The sequence below is a fragment of the Glycine max genome, chromosome 16, assembly GCF_000004515.6.
Source record: "Glycine max cultivar Williams 82 chromosome 16, Glycine_max_v4.0, whole genome shotgun sequence".
In the NCBI taxonomy this organism is placed as follows: Eukaryota; Viridiplantae; Streptophyta; class Magnoliopsida; order Fabales; family Fabaceae; genus Glycine; species Glycine max.
In genome coordinates, this window is record NC_038252.2 from 5,342,393 (window position 1) to 5,363,822 (window position 21,430).

General features: G+C 29.8%; 2 protein-coding genes, 1 long non-coding RNA gene and 2 other non-coding genes across 7 annotated transcripts; 1 reads left to right on the forward strand and 4 right to left on the reverse strand.

Annotated features, from left to right (window-relative positions):
* Positions 1 to 402: 402 nt before the first annotated feature.
* On the forward strand, positions 403 to 4,527 carry LOC100792071 (teosinte glume architecture 1). Of its 3 annotated transcripts, none has more exons than XM_006598954.4 (4): positions 574 to 929; positions 1,230 to 1,655; positions 1,787 to 1,923; positions 3,659 to 4,527. In XM_006598954.4, exons 2-4 carry the CDS (start codon positions 1,294 to 1,296, stop codon positions 4,255 to 4,257), a joined length of 1,098 nt encoding a protein of 365 aa, XP_006599017.1. In that variant the 5' UTR covers positions 574 to 929; positions 1,230 to 1,293; the 3' UTR covers positions 4,258 to 4,527. The 3 variants fall into 3 exon arrangements, with proteins under 3 accessions (XP_006599016.1, XP_006599017.1, XP_003549130.1); XM_003549082.5 differs by having other exon boundaries at positions 574 to 769; XM_006598953.2 differs by having other exon boundaries at positions 403 to 1,655.
* MIR156C (microRNA MIR156c) lies at positions 3,958 to 4,142 on the reverse strand. Its single transcript, NR_048582.1, has one exon. It is a non-coding gene; the product is annotated as a microRNA MIR156c (primary transcript).
* Positions 4,528 to 9,438: 4,911 nt separating the features above from the next.
* Positions 9,439 to 13,507, reverse strand: LOC100527096 (uncharacterized). Its single transcript, XM_003549089.5, has 2 exons — positions 13,174 to 13,507; positions 9,439 to 9,708 (listed from the first exon to the last, which is right to left on the reverse strand). Exons 1-2 carry the CDS (start codon positions 13,323 to 13,325, stop codon positions 9,627 to 9,629), a joined length of 234 nt encoding a protein of 77 aa, XP_003549137.1. The 5' UTR covers positions 13,326 to 13,507; the 3' UTR covers positions 9,439 to 9,626.
* Positions 13,508 to 20,037: 6,530 nt separating this feature from the next.
* On the reverse strand, positions 20,038 to 20,664 carry LOC121173773 (uncharacterized). Its single transcript, XR_005889140.1, has 2 exons — positions 20,528 to 20,664; positions 20,038 to 20,392 (listed from the first exon to the last, which is right to left on the reverse strand). It is a non-coding gene; the product is annotated as an uncharacterized lncRNA (long non-coding RNA).
* Positions 20,108 to 20,197, reverse strand: MIR171G (microRNA MIR171g). Its single transcript, NR_048788.1, has one exon. It is a non-coding gene; the product is annotated as a microRNA MIR171g (primary transcript).
* Positions 20,665 to 21,430: the final 766 nt, after the last annotated feature.

Here is a 21,430-nt window from a genome sequence, read left to right on the forward strand (position 1 = left end):
TTTAACATAATATATCAATATAAACATTATTTATAGGTAAATCGTAGAATAAAAGAAATATAAACTTAAATTAAGGTATATTTTATAATAAATAATATCATTATGAATACAATATCAGGTTAAACAAAATATATAATTGTTCAAAAAAAATATACCTTTTAAAAATTGAAACAACTCAATATAATTTGAATTCATCCTAAAAAATTTACCGAATCTATTTTTTTTATTGACCATAATATTGATATAAAAAAATTATCATTGTAAATAAGTTGTGATTAATTTCGGTTAGGAATCATAAGCGCACAGGCTAAAAGTGGGAATTCTCTTTAATTTTAAAACTCAAAATCATTCAAATTAACTTAAACATCCTTTATTACCATCTATACTCCTATTTCTATCATTACTTTAACCAAGAATGACCTAAAAAAAAGGAAGTCAAAATGAAAGCAGAGGGGAACTTGCTGCCGGTAAGAAAAAACAGGGTAAAAAACAAAAGGAAAAAGAAAAAGAAAAGTGTTTTGCATAATTTTTTTTTGTTGAGTAAAGGTAATTGGTTCCTATTGATTCAGTTTCTGCCTCTTACTCCACATCTAGAGCTCAATGAATTATTAGTTGGTGACCTACTTTTTTACTCGAACAAGTTCTTTCTCCTCTCAGAGAGAAACATCAAAATGGGGCTTGCACCTTCTATGCCCATTTTCTTGGAGGCTTTATCCGCAGCTATCAGAATTTAAGAGATTCAAGATTAGTACATAACTATGTGTGTTAGGTGAAGCTTCTTTCTTATTTTATCATTATTATTTTTTTATGTGAAAGACTTGTGTTTTCTTTTTTTTTTTTGTTCTCTTACAGAAAACAACAAAAGTTCTTGAATTGACATTAATTTCTTTTCAACCCCTTTGAGGGCCAAGTTGCTTTGAGGGGATGAGGTGACGTTCATGTCTATAATCTTTCAGGATATCTTCCAATATCCATTTCTTTTTTATTTATTTTCTTTCAATTTTGATGCAATCTTCTTTAAAAATTGATGCATTTATTATTTTGGCTTCCTCTCAGAACCCAATTCTGATTTCCCTCTTGTGTGTTGAATTGATTGATCTCCCCTTTATCCTGTTTTTTGGTTCCCAACAAGTCAAAGTCTTCTTCAGCTTCTTTGTGGTGAAAAACAACACAAAGGGGATTCAATTTCAAATTCAAGTTCTGATTCCTGTGTTGAGTGCCTTACACAGGTTTAGGTTTGGCTTTGGCATCTTAAAAGGGACATAAAGCAAACCATAGTTTTGTTGGTTGGTTATGGATTGGGATGGGAAAGAGTTTGCTTGGGATCCACGTGGGTTGGAGCTGGCTAATGGTGAAGGCCAGAAGAGTGAAGCAGCTTCAGTGGATTTGAGGCTTGGTGAGGAAAAAACAGCCCCAGATGTTGTTGCTAAGGACACAAAAGACTCAAAAACCGTGTCATCGCCATCCGGGTCGTCGAAAAGATCCCGCCTTCAGAATGGATTACAGAACATGTGTTGTTCTGTTGATGGATGCAATTCTGATCTCAGTGATTGCAGAGAGTATCATAGGCGCCATAGGGTCTGCGAAAAGCACTCCAAAACCCCGGTTGTGATGGTGGGGGGGAAACAACAGAGGTTCTGCCAGCAATGCAGCAGGTAGGGATTGGAGTTTGGTTATGTGTGTGTTGGAGATTTGGGGATTGGAATTTGTTCCATTCTGTTGTTTGGTTAGATACTTGATGTGTTTTGTGACATGGGCGGTGCCAATTGTTGTTGTTGTTGTGTAGGTTTCATTCGCTTGGGGAGTTTGATGAGGTTAAGAGGAGTTGTAGGAAACGGCTTGACGGGCATAACAGGCGCCGGAGGAAACCTCAGCCACCCTCTCTTTTCATGGCTGCTGAGAAGTTCATGTACAATTACAAAGGTAGGTTTGTGTCAAGATAGTTTTTTTTTTTTTTTTTGTCTATTATTGTTAAATTGGATCTCAATTGTGTGAAAAGATAACCCCCAATTGGAAAGAAACAAGTAAACCCTGTCACCAAACAATGCCCCCTTTATAGTTTTAAGCTTGCTAGTGATATGAAGCTGTGTGAATTAGAATTAGAACTTTGCTTAAGATTATTTCAAATTTTTATAGTAAATTGAATTCTAAGCCAAGATTAGAATTAGCCATAACTATTTGGATTGATGTCATGATAAAGCTGAGTGATTATCTATCTTGACTTTTACTAGAAACTTAGTGTTGGAATATGAATTTAGGTTATACATGCTTCCCATTTGGTTCAATTGTACATTCTGTCTGTTGAAGGGAAAAAAAGATATGTAGAAGAGGATTTCTATTTCTCAAAACTTTTGATATAAGAGTAGAGACATTTGTTTATACAATAGTTGGGGTGACCGTTAGGCTACCAATCTAATGCTTCCATAGCAATATTCAATGCTTTGAGCTACTTTCAAAAATTAAATGCTAAGTGCATGACATTTCATAAAACAAGAAGTGACTCTTAATTCTATATGCATGACTAGTAAATACAAAATGCTAATTAGTTCCTCAAAGGCATTAGTTAAGGAATTAAAAGTAGAAATGCACTATGAGAAAGTGTAACATTTAATGTTACAATGTACTATCCCACTATGACTTCCAATAAAAATCTTTTATTTATTGATGAGTAATGTTTATTCTCCAAATTTTCTTACAAATCCTCATAATACTTTATAAAGAAGGTATTAACTGAAACAGTGAATGCATTTAATGTATTCGAAGCATAAAAAACATTCAATACTTGCCATGCAAAGCAAGTAAGAGGATTGGTTGGAGAATGTTGTAGGAAGATTTAGAATTGGACCAAACTTAGATGCAGTTTCGTAGGTGCTTTTGGTGTTGTTCTGCAGTTAGAATTGAAGTTTCACTCTGGTAATTTGCATAATAAAGGTTTGCATTAAAAGTCAACATATTATGAAGGTGAAACTCTAATTTTGACTGGATTTTTTGTTTACAACGGTAGCACTGAGGTTAGAATCTAAGACCTCATACAAACTATCTAAAGTCCGTGCCACTAGGCAAACCCTAGTGGGTTACCAAAAGAATCTATTGAATTGCATTTAAATTTTGACCTTCAGAATTATTATTTATTGATTCCTTAGGGTTCTATGAATATTTGTTAACTAGACCTTTAATTAAATTATGAGTAATATTATATTTTCCTACAAATCCCCCTACTATCTGGTAAAGAAAGGATTAAATGAAAAAGTAAATGCATTTAATGTCTTTCTTGAAAATATAAAATGCATTCAATACATACCATAGAAGGGAAGTAGCAGGTTGTTGTTGAAGGATTTAAAATTATTCTTAAATTATTGGTTTTAGACTGATGTTAAAGATACAAAAGTGAATTTTTTAGGGGAAAATAAAACATTTATTACATTTGAAATACCTAAACATAAGTCATTTATTTCCTTTCTTTCCCAGTAACAACTGCCTATTTTTGTATCTTTAGCATCAACCCTATGGGCTGATGAGGGCTAATATTAACAAATCTGCTAAAATAGTCTAACAGTCTTTGCTAATAGTTACTGCTAAAATCTATTTTTTCTTATCATTATTTCTTGTCTTCCACAGTGATTAATATGCACTTTTGCACTTCCTTTCTACAATTTAGGACCTAGAATCCTACACTTTGGTAGCCCTGAGGCTTATGCCAACCCTATTATGAGAGACATGTGGCCTGCTGCTGCCAAAACTGGAGCTGAATCTGGTCATGATTCTCCTCGACTTTTATACAGAATTGACAAGCATAAGCAAGATAAGGGACATCCTCTTTGGCAAGAAAATGACCCTAAAGTAGGCAGTGGTGATGAAGCAATGCCGGGAACTCCCATTTGTCAGCCTATTCATGGCACCATCGCCCCATCAATGGGTGGAAAGAGCAACCGAAAGCTCTCTACAGATGCAAAACCTGGATCCTTTGACTCAGGTTGTGCTCTCTATCTTCTGTCAACACTTCAATCACAAAGTCCAGAGTTGAGTATGGTGCAATCTAGCATCACCTGCCCTGTGCAATCTCCATCAGGATCTGTGCATTTTGATGCTGTGAATGAGTATGCATGCTCAGAAACGGAAAGAGATAAGCCTAGTGGTCAAGTATTGGTTTTCGATGCAAAAACAACCAACCTTCATTACAACGGAATGCTGCAAATGGATCTCGATGGATTTGTTGAAAATGAGGACCCACTAGCACTTCCTTTCTTGTGGGAGTAGGTAGCTAACTAAGTGGTTATGTCTTTGTTGGGAAATTATGGATTCAAAACCTTGTGTGTGTACTGTGTACTCCAATGATTAAAGCTTAAACTTGTTGAAGCTTTCAATAAGGGTCCTTTGTTGCTGTCAATCTTGTTGTGGTAGCACAATTGATTATGCTGCGGAGGATGAAATGGATTGTATGCGAACTATGTTCTTTCAGTTGTCATGAGATCAGTTTGAACAGTTCAGAAGTTATTTTCTTTGATGAAAGATTTTTAATTTCATTGAGATTTTGCTTCATGATTAGATAAATTACCCATGATAGATAATCCCACCTAATAAGACAAGGCTTGATTGTTTTTATTTTGATTGAGCCTATCATTTTAATCAACAATTTGAACTTGAGCAGATAGAAGTGTATATTAGTTTAAGTCGATTTATTAATTAGTGTTTGACTTAAGCAAGATGGTTATTACCTACCTTTGATATATTAAAACACAATAAAGAGGTTTTGGGAGTGGGGATAATTGAAATGTTACAAATTGCGTGCTTAAGATAGAAGAGACTAGAGAAGCAGCATGAAATCCACGAGGAAATGAAATATCTAGACCTTCATACTATGCATTAATTGCTTGGATATTATTGACCAAAGAAGTAATATGCACGAAAAAATCAACCAAGTTGAAGTAGGGTCAACACCTTTTTTTGTGTTGGGTGGATGAAAGGTGGCAAATGGTGTCCACTTTTAGAAAGAAATCAGAACCAGATGGCCATTCAAATAGCCTTTGTCTCCTTAACATGATGGAGTTTGAAGAAAAGTTAGTGGTAACACTGTATGTCCAATAACAGTGGTGTTTTGAATTCACAAAATAATTCCAGCTCTTTTATCTCCTCTGAAGTGCCTTTGAATCATCCCTCACTATTCTTTAAAGTCACTCTAAATATATTCACAGCATGTCTTAATTTTTCCTTGATGAGTCTGGAAAACAGGATGCTGCAAGCTAGGACAAGGACCAACAGCTAGAAAATGGATGATTTGACATATTTCACTCTCATGCCTGTCTGAATTGTAATGTTTCATTTTGCTTTATATATGTGGCCAGCAATCATTGTTGCTGGGAGCAGGATCTGCATTGGCTATTGTAGCTTCCAGCAATACAGGTTATAATTAATGAGTAGTTGTCTAAGAGAGAGAAAAAATATCATTATTAACTGTAACACCAAAATTATTTTATAGTTTACTTTTTAAAAAATATATTTTATAGTCTTTGGTTGTTTGCTTCAAGATTAGATGGCTGAAGGTGATTAGATTAGTTCGAATCGAATTGTTAAATTTCTTATAAAAAATACTAAAATGTTCCAAACCAAGTAACATTGATCAGTTTTAATTAAAATATTCATTATACTCGAAACAATCCGACTCGTGATCAATCTTAATTTCCAAGAATATAAATTATTCACATTTATTATTTTACTTATTCTCACGGTGAAAGATATCTTACATTTTTATGAAAATAGAAATTATTTCTACGATTACTTATCTGCACTCCGATTTTCCATATATTTTTCCACTTTTATTTTACAATTTCTTAAAAACTCATGGAAATAGAACTCATTTTCTATATTAACTATTTATCTTTACTTTATTCTTCCACGTTTTTTTTCAATTTTTTAATTAAATAAATTTTATTTTTTAAAATTACTAAATGTCAATCAAATATATTTATGAAAATAATATTTTCAAACATAATATTTCTAGAAATGTGATTTCTAAAAATGTATGAGTGCTAATAATATATTATTTAACATATTTTATCAATGGTTATAATTTATTGAAAATTATAAATTATGTGAGTCTTATAAAGTAAAAATTAAGACCCACAAAATATGTTTTTTTTAATAAATTTCAATCGATAATAAAATATGTTTAAAAGAATATATTAAAACAAATAGTGTAATATTAGTTTCAAGATTTAATATTTTATTAAGAAATACTAGATACAGACTCCTTCTCCTAACTTGCAGTATTGTTAAGTCACTCTAATGTTTCAAGGTATAATTTTTTTTATCGATTTTTTATTGGTTAAAATTTATTGAAAAATATAAATTTGTGAGTCCTATTTTTTACTTAATGAGTGTCTCTCTTGTGAAAAAGAGTTAACGAGTTTCTCTACTAATTTTATAATTTTTAATTAATTAATATATATTAAAAAAACTAACACTTACTTTTAAAATTATTACGAAAGAAGAGAATAACCATTGTCATTTGCTTCTATTATGTCGTGGCTAAAATACGAAAGACTAGTTGTCTTTATCTATTTGTTTCTTTCTTTCTTTCTTTGGAACAATGTTAGTTAGGTTCTCTATTCAGGGGGTAAGAGTGACCACAAAAAGGGAAATAATGATTAAAGTGTCCTATATATTTTTTTTTTTTCAAATTTCAATCAATTTGGTCAAATTAACAGTTGTTATTAACTTATGTCAACTTTTTTATATAGATTGACATAGACTTATCCTTCGTTTACGACCTCACAATAGTCAATACTAAGAGAGAAACAAGAAACCGATAAAAAAAAAATTACAGTTTTTCTTTTCGATAATTAAAACTTTTTTTTTTAATATCAGGATTAACACTGTTTAATTATATGTAGATAGGGGGCGAAACTAGCCTATTTTACTTGGGAAGATAGAGAGAAATATTCACTTTTTAAGTAATCGAATTAACTATATATAATAATCACGTGCACTGTAAATTTTAAAATCCCCGTCAATTACAATGATCCTTTGGAACATTTTTTTAAAATGACCTACTACAATTCTTAACATTGTTAAAATTTGTGCTTCTAATAATTAATTTTATGAAAAAATATCCTATGCATTTGAAAATAACAGATAATTAAAACCGATCAAATTTAATGTTTACGTAAAAATATAATGCCCTCGAATTAATAATTATCATATTATTTAATAAATTCAACATGCCATATAATTATTGATATAATCAAACCATTAACTAATGAGTGCAACATTAAAATTAAACTAAAACACAGTCCTGTTCCGACAATAAAGTCACAATAAGTATAGATTAGAACGTATGAATAATTGAAAGCATATTCCCATTCCTATTTGGTCATATTCAAAAAGTCAAGACCTATCCAATTAGAGCTAGATAAAATCTCCATGTCCTTCTCATGTCCAAATGACGCATTTTTTAATCCTAGACGTAAACAAATCGGTTACATAATTGCATACTCCCTTTGTCTCATTATAACAACATTTCAACTCATTCACCTCCCTTAAAAAAATTAATTTAATTACTTACATTCATTAAAAAAATAATTAATTTAATTATTTATATTATATATGTTAATTATTTGTATTATCATTTTAAAATTATTTTTTTATCTCTCTATTCACTTAATTGTTTATCATTAATGTTTGAAAAAATAATAATTAATGCCTTTAGAAATTAAAAAAGTATCTTATAAAAAAAACAATTTTTAAAAAGAAAAATCTTATCATTAGATCCAGAGAAAATACATTTTGTAAGCGGGTTTACTAAAGCCTCCATGCCACGGAGGTTGAACAATTTATCAAGACGTGAACCAACAATAGAAAAAAATTAAGACCACCAACTTAATGATGTTAAGTATGGGACACAACCTAACCCACTCATAAAACAGCATGCAAGGATAAAGGATGGTCAAAGATAGGGAAATTACAACCACAAAAAGATTGGGAAAAAAAAGTTATAAAAATACATTATGGGTAGGTTTGAAACAAATGTAAATGATAAAAATGAACTCAACACATCACAGGATATATATATATAAACAAATCCATGCCAAGGGGTCGTAACTCACGTGGTAAAATGGTGGGAATTGTGATCTCCAACTCAGCCTATTTTCCTTTCCTTAGGTCCTTGTATTGCATAAATCAATTCTCAAATCCTAACACTATTCCTAACCCATAAGCCAATAAATAATAACCATAAGCCCTAAACCCATTACATAAGTCAACAAGTCTATTTACAATTCATCACCATCTACTGACTTTTCTCCAAAATTCAGTAGAATCCTTGAATTTTATGGGGAGGTTGATCACTTTCCATTTGAGCCCACAAATAAAAAATTTTCTTTTCAAAATAGTTACTTTGAAGAAAAAATTAAATAGAATGAAGACATCTCAAGAATCATAAAGGTTAAACTCTGTTATGTCCCTGTATGAGAAAATTCAAAATAGGTCCAAATAGTATATTTTCTTAACAATGTCTCTATGGTTTCAATTCAATAATAAAACAATTAGGCCTCTAATTTTTATCATAAATAATTAGGACCTCATTAAAAAATTTAAACAAAAAACCTATTTTAATTTTTCTATATAAAAAAAACACGCACAAACCTACATAGATATAACAAGAGAACAGATGGATTTGACTTCTGCTCCCCATCGATCAAACGTTGAATTATAACTACATTACATAGATTGAGTCGAAATTAAACAGCGATATGAATAATTTGATTGATATATAATTTTATAGATATAATAAGACTAAACTGTATTTTGTTTTACCCCCAATGTTTCACAATGTCACAAATAGTCTACCAAATGCTTTTTTTTCACGAATTTTGCCCCCCACTTAAAAAGTCATCACAATTATGATATTTTGTGACAACTTTTCTTTGAAAACGTCACAATTAAGATTATTTTGTGATGATTTTTTCATTAATTGTGACAGTTTTTTTTACTTGGGAGCAAAATTCACAATGTTTTGCAAATTAGGAGGAAAAATATTTTGAGAGCAAAATTCACGATATTTTAAAACTTTAGGAACACAAAGTGCAATTAAGCCTATAATCAATGTAAAAAAATGGCCAGAGAGGATTTGCGGGTTGACCCAAATCACTAAAGAGCTTGTCTCAAATCTTTGTCATCACCCCCACCCCCATTCTACCATAGCAAAAGAAAAATAGAGGATAAAATAAGACATAAATTTAGATATGGGCCAGAGAAAAAAGATTTTCCTTAAACAATCTGAGCTTTCAGTTAAAATATAAATCACCTTGCAGTAGTGGCAAAAAAAGTTGCAATCCAAAGTGAACATTTTGAAGTCCAAGAAAAGTTACAGCCAAATAGTTCTCAGCAGTCAAATCATGCATAATATGCAAAAAAAAAAAAAAAAAAAACTGGAATGCGGTATAACCAAAATTGTCATCCGTCATATTATTGCTAAATATATATGTACTAATACAAGGGTCATTCAAGAGTAATATGAACAGACAGTGATCAAGAATTCATTCTAGTAAAGACACAAAAACATGTATCCATTCAAAAACAATAAGAGAAACACAATTACTGCAGTAACATCTGCATCACCTGTATAAACATTAATGTTTTTTGTCCTCCTTAGGAATGTCTTTCGGAGGAACCTTTGATTCAAATTCTTTGGGAGTGGACTTTTCCATTGTCCTGAAAGATGGCACAAAAATCTATGAATTTATCTACTTAAAACATAAGCATCATGATGCCCTTACTAGCGCAACTAGATTATTTTATTAGGCAAAGTGCATGGGATTATTTCTAAGATTTCTCTAACCTTAAGAAGATTAACAAAATACACACAAAACACGGGTGAGAATACATTCAAATATCCAATTCTCAGTAAGGAAGAGTTTATAACAGTAAATTTTATGGTAACATTTCAATAATCCAAGTGGGGCATAAATTTCAATCAGCACAAACATCTCTGTCAGTTTAGCATTCCATTTTCATTATAACATAAAATCTGCATATTTCACTGAATCATAAACCAATAAATATTAGATAACTTGTCTATGGGCCCAGTAGCTAATCCATTGATCAATCCTCTTATCATATCCACTTCAAGGGGGGTTTACAATCTGGTCAGTTTAGTCAGGGATAGCTCTGCCCGGCCAGCATCAGTCATTGGTTACAGATAGTGACCCTTAGCCCAAATAACACCAGTATATAATCAAAATGCACATAAATAATCATGTGACTGTGCATTGAGACTATATCTCCAAGGACCAAAAAGTCTGCCCTTCTCAATTCTTGCAATGCATGACTCAACCCTCATTCCATTACTCATCAAACACATCTTGACATTTTACAATTCATCAAAAGTAACTTGTCAAACATGGCAATGTAAGTATCCACATATACCAAAATGAATAACTCATTCAAGCAAACACATGCCTCTCATATTAAATGGGAATCATCCCAAGCAGGTTCTTTCATTAATATTAAAACATCACATTCTAGTGTGTGTGTGTGTGTGTAAATATAATTAACCCAAGGCATGCTAGTTGGGGATCTATTATAAAAAATTCTATTTTTCTTATTTGAAATTTCTTCTACATCTTAAAATAATAGGATATGGGGTATCCTTTTGTTATAATATGGATGAAACACTATGGGGTTCTTTGAATAAGATCTAATTTCATACTCTTCCTGAAAAGCATGTGCAAAGTCTTTGCCTTCCATTTTAGGTTATTCCACTTTAATCTTACCGAATTTATACAAAATAGAGCCTTTAAAACAATAAGTCAACATGTGTACACTGCAATCAACTCAAGGATCCTAGATCCTCTTTGAAATTCCACACATAATCCAATAGGAAAAATTATTCAAACAAATCAACACCAGTCCAGTAGAGGTCAAATGGGCAAATTCACATAAAATTTGTAATTTTTTTCATGAGAAAATAAAATAAACAGTGTACACAAATCAAGCTCCAAATCCTCCCTCAAATCTGTGCACCATGTTGCATAAGCTCCACATACAGGAAACAATTACACTAAAGAAGGACACAACACATACAATTAGATTTTCTATATTCAAGTCCCATAAGAAAACTAAAAGAAAACACAGCAGAGAAAAATAGCAACTAATGCAATTATCTTTTAGTCTTTAAGAACTAAGTTTTAAGGATCTTAAAGCCTGGGAAATTTTCTGCTGAACCTAGAAAATTTACTCAACCACAAACTCTTCAGAGAATAAAGAATATCCTCCCCCTACTGCTGCATCTATAATCACTCACAGTCTGGGTGTTCCTGTTCCTATCTGCACTAACCATGTCCTTACTCCTTATAATTAAGCACCTCAATTTTTTTCTTCACCTCTCATTTTGCAATTCCTAGTTCCATCCTTCAACAAAGCCAAGAAAATGAGGGAAGAGACCACCCCCCCCAAAAAAAAGGCATCCTCCCCAATAAAAAACTGCAGCACCTTCCCCACCAGAGATGAAGCCAAACCAACAAACTCAAACCCTTTGTTCTTACTGATAAAAAAAAGTTTGGAAAACATGGCTACAGATCTTGATCTCCTACAGTTAATTTTTAAACTGCTCAAATCTCAACCCTTCAACATATTTGATCCTCTTTATAAATTACAATAAATAAAGGGGGAGACCATGCCAGAAACATAAAAAAAAGCTAAAAATAACCATCACCAACTTGGCTAAATAACATTTCATGAGAAACAGAGGATCTTTCATTACTTTCACCATCCTCTTTTCTTATATTTCACTATGATTTATCAATAAAATAATAAAAGTACACCAAGTCTCACATCTTATTATCTTGAAATTAGTAAGAACTAGAAATAATTCTAAATTACAGCGGAATGATTAAACACATTCCTACAGTCAGTGACTCACCAACATAAAAATTGATGCATATCACCCAAAACAACTTTTGGCAGCATACCGATCACAAGACTAAAGCATCCTGCATCCCTTACAAGACTACCTTATACTATACATATAAAGTGAAACAATACTTCACTTGTGTTCTTCTCATCAACCCCTTGCAGGTTGGAGAGAGGGAAGATAAAAAAAGAAAAAGAACAAAAATCAGCTATCTTCAGCCCAACATAAGCTACATAAATCTATCCAACAATACAGACTTTTCAAGTGCTACACAGTACATGTTACATACACTAGTTACAAGCTCTAATTGCATGCATGTAAACAGAAATTTAGTGCAAAAAAACAAGTGCCTTGCACAGCATTACCAGGTTCACAGTGCACTCTGATAAGTGGTACAAATATTGGTACACAGTGCGTCAATGTGCAAAGTATGCAGCACATTTGGGGTATACTTAGCTAGTACTATATTGGGGTTCATAGTAAGTTTTTGTGCTTGCCTCACAATCCAGTTTCAGAGGCCTATGAACAAAGATAAAGAATCACAATCCAGGGGCTTCTTTCTCTCGGATTCTCACACCCATTACAACCGGAAAATGAAATCTACAGCGCTATGAAGACACGTTGAAAAATGAAAATCTATAACAATTACAAGCACCTGAGACATCATCACAATCTAAAATCATCATTATCATCATTTGCAGAGAACAAATGGGAGTTCCAACTTGCCATCAGTTCCACTCTCTTTTTGACCTCTCTAGGGTCGCACTAACCTCACCCAAAGGCACACATACTAACCCACAAGCTCGCATTTTTTCAAAAGAGCAAAACTTACATTCAGTTTTATAGGTGTGGTACGTGTTGTTCTCCAATTAGAATTAAAGTTTTATCTTGGTAATTTGCAAAAAAAAAAAAAAAAGTGTGCATTAAAAGATTATGCATATTAACAAAGTGAAACTCTAATTCTAATTGTACAACAGCACCAATAGAAATGCATGTAAGTTTTATCCTTTTCAAAACCCAAGCACCTTAAATCATTTAATCAAAGGTTTCACTCCTCCAAAACCCACCTTCCCATTATTCTCCAATGTACAAAACTCAAGAAAAAAACAATAACTAAAAACGGATCAAGCCGTGAACAAGAAAAAGCGAAATGACCCAGAACACAAAATTCAAACTTTTACACAAAAAATAAGAGAAAGAGAGAGAGAGAGAGAGAGAGAGAGAGAGAGAGAGAGAGATGATTAGTTAGTAAAGGGGGAACCCACTTGGATGTAGCGGCGGTTTCTTCTTCGAGCCAGTTGCGAATGTGCTTGACGTTACGCCGGAAGACGGAGGCAGATTGTCTGACGTCACTCCTAAGGAGAAGAACGACGGCGCTTACACCCGCCACCGTCAGCACGAAATTCGTCAGCCCCATGATGCCTTCGCTTCACACTCAGCACGGCGATCCGCTGGTAAGGGTTCGGTGGGTTTTCTGATTTCTATGGGGGAATTGGTGTGGCTTTTACGACGCACAACTTAAGAACCAGAAATTTAACCTACACCAATAAAAGTTAGGGTGCGTTTGGTTTGTACTTAAATCAGCACACACAAACATACAAGTTACTCTTAGATAATTTTTTATTTATTTTTGCATATCATTTCATGAACAGTATGAATAATATAAGTAAAATAATATAAAATTCACTATAATATTAATATTAATTATCTAATATAGATAATACAAATAAAATAATATAAAATTTACTACAATGCTTAATATTAATTATTTTAATACATTTTATATTAAATTTAATATTTTTACAGAAATAAAAAAAAAAGAGAAATTAGAATAAAAAACCCAGTGTTTCCTTTTTTAAAATAATTACCTTGTTGAGTTATTATTTTTTAAAAATTATTAAAGAATAAAGAGATAGAAATAGGAAATGTGTTTTTTAATACATTGTACTTTGAAAAAAAATTATCCTATGATTTTCTGAGTAACAGAAGTTATAAATTTTGGCATGTCCTTTTTTAAATCAAATATGGAATAAAAGTATTCCAATATCATAATTTTTAATGAATCATTGAAATTAAGATTATTCACTCGATCCAATAATAACAAGATAAAAAGTAAAAATTTATCCCAAAATCATTATCATTTTGTTTTGGTTTAAATATTTTTTCACTGTATTTTAAAATTTTTTATTTTTGTTCTTATAATTTTTTTTTCATTTTTGTCGCTGTGTTTATTTTGTTTTTTAAAGCGCCAATAAAAAATATTTTGAATAGTAAAAAATATTATTTATAGCGTTTTAAGAACGAAAAATAAAATAAATACATCTTGCAATGAGTAGGATGAAAAAAAATTACAAGGACAAAAAAAGTATTTAAGGAGGGTGTATTGGATTGGGATTTTAAAAGATTATTTTAGTATAAAAAATTTGTAGATTTTAAAAATTATGTAGAAATGTTATGACTTGTAAGATTTCTTTATAAAATTTTTGTGATAGTTTGAATTTTAATGGATTTATATCATAAGAATTTAAAAGATTTTAAAGAATTTTATAAATTTACAAAATTTGAAAGGACTTTGTAACTTTTCAAAATTACAAGAATTAATAAAAAAAAGTAATAAAAAAATATGAGGTTTGGATAAAAAAAAGTAAAACTAATATAATTTTTTTAATATTTTAATAACTAAATTAATTCTAACTTTTGGTCCTCTTATACTAACCCTTTTTGTAATAACATCTTCTCATTATCGCTTTTGAATTTGAATAATAAATTTAAAATTATACATTGATTTTCTATTTTTTTCAATTACTATAATTATTTCATGATAAATCTAATGACATGATTAAATGTGATGCAATAGTAAACATACATTAGAAATGAATGATAAAGGTGAAAAATTTGTGCAAGAGTTACTAAGTAATGAGTTATCTCGAGGATAAAATTAAGACTCACAGTCACCAAAATATTATATGGAGTAGGTGATGAGCATGGTGAGCATAGTTAGTATAAGAAAAATATGATTAGCTTTGACACATAAGACAAACATTAATTCAATTTAAAAAACAAACAAAAAAGTACAAAGGGGAAGAAGATATTTGACATTTTTTGGTTCCAAAAGAATATGAGAAACATACATGACACAGATCTTAAAGAATATTATTTTTTAGCAGTTGTTTGGTACCTCTTTCAACTGAGTTTAGTAAAATCTTAAGGGATTATGTGAGATTGTTTGATAGGTGTTTTATACTAAAAAGTCATATGAAATCCATCCAAATTCATCTTAAAAAATAATGCATCAAAACTTATATACTTTTTAATACTAAAAGACTTTTTTTAAGTTATAAAAAATCTTAATTAAATATTACCGGATTTTCTTGCACTCCTTAAAAAATTTTAAAAATCTTAATTCAATATCACAAAATTTATTTACACCATTTAAAAATCCTAATTAAATACCACAAGACTTTTTTATAAGAAAAAAGTCTTTTAAAATCCTTTGAAATCCTAATCCAATACACCCCCTAAATCTTTTGTGTTTTTTTTTTGTGAATGAAACCTTTTGTTTTTTAATATATTATTGATTTTTTTTATTTATATATCTTATAATATTAATGATATGGATCAAATAAATAAATAAATAAATAAATTAATGATGATAAAGTTATCTTTGTAAAATCGTTATTATCTTTCATCTATTTATTTGTTTTACTTGATATGTATAAAACAACTTGTGACCACAATTATAATGGGACGAAATAAGTAAAACAAATATTTTTTTCATTTTTTAAAAAAAAACCTTAACTTTTATTTCTAATTTCTATAATTTATTTCTCGTTTTTATATTTTAGTTTGAATATTTTTTTAAAAAAAATCCTAAAATTCATTATTGTTTTGCTATTAGTTCTTCCTAATAAAAATTACAAACATTGGCTGACATGATTAATGATTATTGACATTAGTTAATGATATCAACAAGTATCATGTTAGCAAAAAAATATCATGTCATGAATGTTATATCAGTGGGAATTAAAATAAAAAATTAATAATTTATAAAAATTAAATAAAAATATATAATAACTAAAAACAAAAAAAATATAACCTATGAGGACTAAAAATAAAAATATATAATTTATAGGAATTAAAAATAAAAATATATATAGTTATAGACTAAAAGCAAGAACATATTTACTGGGATAAAAAAAATATTTATGATTTATATTAAGAATTGACTTGACCTATGTAAAGGATTCATTACCTTGAAAGCCTAGTTATGGGCCATGTCCTAAAGTATGACTCTTGATAGACTATTTGATAAACTAAGGTGGGCTTTGAAAATAACCAAGTCAAGCTTAAAAAGTGACTCATGATAGATACTAGATAGTTTTGGCCTTAAACTTTTTAGGTTAAATGTTACTTTTAATCTTTTATGTTTTAGTATTTTTTTCATTTTGTTAACATTAAATTTTAAAAGTTTTATTTTAGTATTTTTTTTATGTTTTTGAAGGGGTTTTTTTGTTCCTTTTTAGCTGAAAACTTAAATATGTTAATGGAAAAGTGTGACGCATTTGTTAACATTGATCGGGATGATGATGTGGCATGTTAATTGAAACAAGATCATTTTAAATTTGTCTCATTTTTGTCCTTTATATTTTTAAATGGTTCCATTTTGGTACTTAAAGTTTTTTTAAATGGTTTTATTCTACTTCATTAAGCTTGTGAAATGATACATTTTGGTCCTACCAATTATATATGATGTCAGAGTCTAGGGAATGTAATTAAAGATGTAATATATCTATTGTAAACTTCTCAATGACTCTCACACTACAACACTTCACATGATAACACTTCACTCAAATTCTCATTGGTTAGAATCATCCACCAATCAGAACCCTCTGTAGATAGTTCTTTCTAAGATATCAACAACCAGCTCTGACATCGCTTGATTGCTCTTAGGATCAATGACTATCCCCACAAATCAACATGAGACTTTTCAGCGTGTTTTATCCTCACTTAAACTTTTTAGGAAATCTCCTAGAAAGCAACCCATCTCATAACTACTCCAATTCAAACACACTTGATTGTGGAATTCTTAAGTGATAAACTATCAAAAAGTAGATACATCTTATTGATATAGGTAGTACCAATTAATTCTTTTAAGTTATCTTCAACTAAATAGTCTCATACCTGCACAGCCTCGAGATCTCTCTCATTCCGGTGTGGTTCATCTAGGGTGTTACATGTCCACTAGCTTATGCCTGGTTTGTTCTTAAACCACACCGTATTGAGAGAAATGTTTGCTCTAATATCATTTGTAACAATTTTGATTGTCAACTTCTTGGCAGCTCTCACACTACGATACTTCACACAATGATATTTCACTCAACTTTTTATTGGTTAGAACCCTTCACCAGTCAGAACCCTTCGTAGGTAATCATTTTCGAACCATTGACAACCAGCTCTGTTACTGCTAAATTGCTCTCAGGATCAATGACTATCCTCACAACCCAATACGAGACTTTTCAACATGTTTTGTCCTCAATCACACGCTTCCTGAGAAACTTTCTATAAGGTTACTCATCCTATAACTACTTTCAGTCAAGCAGGCTTCATTGTAAAGTTCTTAAGTGATAAACTATCGAAAAGTAGATACATCTTGTTGGTATATGTAGTACTAATTAAATTCTTTAAGTCATCATTAACTATACAGTTTCATACTTACACAACTTTAAGATCCCTCTTATTCTGGTGTGATTCATCTGGGGTGTTATAGAAGACATTTACCAAAATTGTGTTTCAGTTAGATGCCTTGGATTAAAATTAAACCATTTAAAACAAAGATGTTTTAATTAACATGTCATATAATCCAAATCAACGTTAATAAACATGTTACACTTTTCTATTAACATATTTAATGTTTTAGCCAAAAAGGACCAAAATAAAGTCCTTCGAAAACATAAATACTTAAAATAAGACTTTTAAAACTTAATGGACTAAAACAAAAAATACTCAAACATAAAAGATGAAAAGTAACATTTAACAACTTTTTAACAAGTCGAACTTATTTAAGTTAGTCAAGCATAATTCAATGAAAGATAATAAGATCCTTGTGTTATGATTTTTGGAGTTAGTAGTAGATAATATTGTGATGGTGATTTAAAGATTACAACATAAATTGGACCATGTAAATAAATAGATTTTAGCCTATGTTAAATCTTCAAAACAATTTCTCTTTATTTTTATAATTATGACTCAAGATTATAGTTATCTCAAACGTGTCTATGTCATATTTCCTTTGTGGAGGAGATACTTTTAGCCTCCATATCGATTGCTGAGTTATCACATTCCCTCATCTTCACTTTTTTGGTAGTTTTTTTCAACAAATCTTCTTTCTCATCAAACGACTTACACAAAGCACGCGAAACCCTAATACCCTCCATTCCAAATATTCTTTTAGTTAAGCTTATTTCCTCCCCGTTCTTCATTATAATATATTTTAAATTGATTTTCAACTTATTCTGAAGCATTTTTTTAACTGACTTTAAATAGGCTAAAACATTGTTTTAACCAATTGCGAGCCAGCATTTGATTATTTAAAATTTTGTACAAGTATGTTTACAACTAATATTTTAGCATGTGCAATCTATATGATAAATTTTTATTTTATATGACTAATTTTTTAATATATAAATACTTTTGAATCTATAAATTATATTATAATTAAAATTTGTCATAGTAAATAATTATAAACATATAAATTATATTTTAACTTAGAATAAATAATTTTTATTATGATATGAGGTTATATATTTTTAACTATTGATAAAAAAAATTTTAAAAAAATATTAAAATTGAATTTAGAAATAATTATGAAAAAGGGGATAAATTGAAAACGATACAAAAGGTTAAGAAAATTTCCTAAAATATTTTCATTTATGAAAAATTATTAAAAAATTATCTCATCTGAAAAACTCTCATGTAAAATAAATAGTTTAATTTAGAGAGAGAGAGAGATATATATCTAAATCAAGTCAAAAATACAAAGTCTAAATTAGTAAGAATTTAAATAAGATCACTAAATACATGAAAATCCTTCACTAATTTATTTACATTTATTACGTTCATTAATTTCTTATACGCATTTTTTTTACTGCAATTTTCGCATTGATTTCTTTTTTACGTTCATTAATTTGTTACACTCATCTTATCTATATTATATTTGATTTCTACTTCTAAACATATAAGAATTAATATCTGAAGTACATTTAAATTTAAATTTAGTCTGTTTATTATGAAATTTTTATTTAGGACCCGCATCTGGTATGACAATAATGAATGTGATTTGTCTACAATATACAAATAACTAAGAATCTAGTTAAGTTGTTTGAATTTAGTACATGAATTATAATAAATCTTTTAAAGAATATCTTTAATGTATTAAAAAATTTTCCAATATACGTATAAATACAGTACTACACGAGTCAATGACTGATAGTGTCATAATTCATGCCCTACAAACAATTTCACCAAATTAAAGGCAATTGAGAAGAATTGGTTGAGTACAAACATTAATCCTGCAAATGCACATGTGGTGGTGTTGAGCCTTTCTTTTCTCAATTTTATGGTCAACTTCTGCCAATGGACTCTATTCCTCCAATCTCTCGTACCATATTGAAAGGTAGGTGTTTGAGATCAAGCAAATCTGATAGTTCTAATTAATGAGTTTACATCACACGAGTCCTGCCGCTGAACTATTAATTTTAACTGAATAACAATAACCAACAACATATATTTAACTTGATAAACAAAAATAACTGAAACTTACAGGTTTAAAATTACACGACTAACTAGTATAATATTACACCACCACTAACCCATATAACACATTATATATGAATGATTTACGTACGTACATAAGACAATATAATTGTTAATTTGAATACCTATAACAAATATTGCTTTCTGAAAAACTTCTATCCCCGGCATTCATATATATATATATATATATATATATATATATATATATATATATATATATATATATATATATATATATATATATATATATATTTACTGGTATGATTAATTATATATATATATATATATATACATCAAAGCAACAAAATTTACTGGTATGATTAATTTAAAGACAAATATAGCATATCTTATATATATATATAGTTAATAGTTTGAACATTTATAAGAGATGAATATGATATTGGCACGGCTCAATCAGATCAAAAAAGTTAACAAAATCTTTAAAAATTTTAATTTGATTGAGCCAAGCCAACATCAAATAATTATATTTCACTTATCCATAATAATCAAAAAAGAAAATGAATCTCATGCCATATATATATAATGATCATATATATAATCAAATATATAGTAACACACAACATCCTAGTTGCTTTGATGACATGCTTGGATGCACTTGCCGCTTCTTAATCCAACAGGCCGATCATGATTTCTGCAACGATTTTCAAATATCTGCTTTCATAGAAAACATAGAATGATATATAGAGACCAAGAAATGGCTACAAAAATAAAAATATACCACTAAGGTAAAGAAAGGGAGGCGAAAATTGTTGAGATGGTTTGGGAGCATCGAGTAAGAATATTTACCTTATATAGGGGAGAAGGTGTAAGTTGCTAGAGGGAACATCACATAAAATCACTTTTTTTTTTAATTGGATCAGATTGCTAAACAATTAGGGTTTGCCTCCCGTTAGAAACTCTGTGTTTTTTCTGTTGTACCTAATGTAGTTGGAAAGACAGCCAGATGGTCCCATATGTGTTCTTATATTTTAATTATTAATTTTCTAAAATTAAATCATTGTCATCACCTTCAATGTCATTATTGCATCATCAATTAATTATTTGTGTTACATGGTTCTTTTCACTTTATATTCATATTCACTACCTAAAATCTCACAGCTTCTTTTGCACGACACAGGTGGGTTTTGTACGTGGCTTTATCATTCTATGGTAGAAACCATTTGAATTTCTTCCAAATTAACACAAGAAAATCAATCAAACTATTCATATACTAATTAATGTGCGAGTACACAGTACAATGGGTGACATTATTTACATTCTATTTCCTTTATATCATTCTTATAACATTTATTTTTTAAGTAATAAAATAAGTTTAACATGTTTGGATGTATTTTTTCATTTTCCTTTTTCTAAACAAATAAGTGCTAAAGAAAAAATTAACAAAATAAGGATGTATATAAAAATCATTTCTAAACATAACAGGAGAAGCCACCTTTTATTTAGAGGCACGTTGAATTTTTTTTATGACACATGTGTATCAGGTGAGAGAACAATTAAGAAGAATGAGTAGTACTGGTTATATAATTAAAACTAATGGTTAAGATTATGTTTAAATAAATTAATCTTAATTACTCACATGTAAATGTATAATGAAAATATATTACCTAAAATGTATCTGTGTCTTTTTAATTAATTGTTTCCTTAAATAGTATATATAAATATTAGTAAAAGGGAGGATCTGCGGCTTTA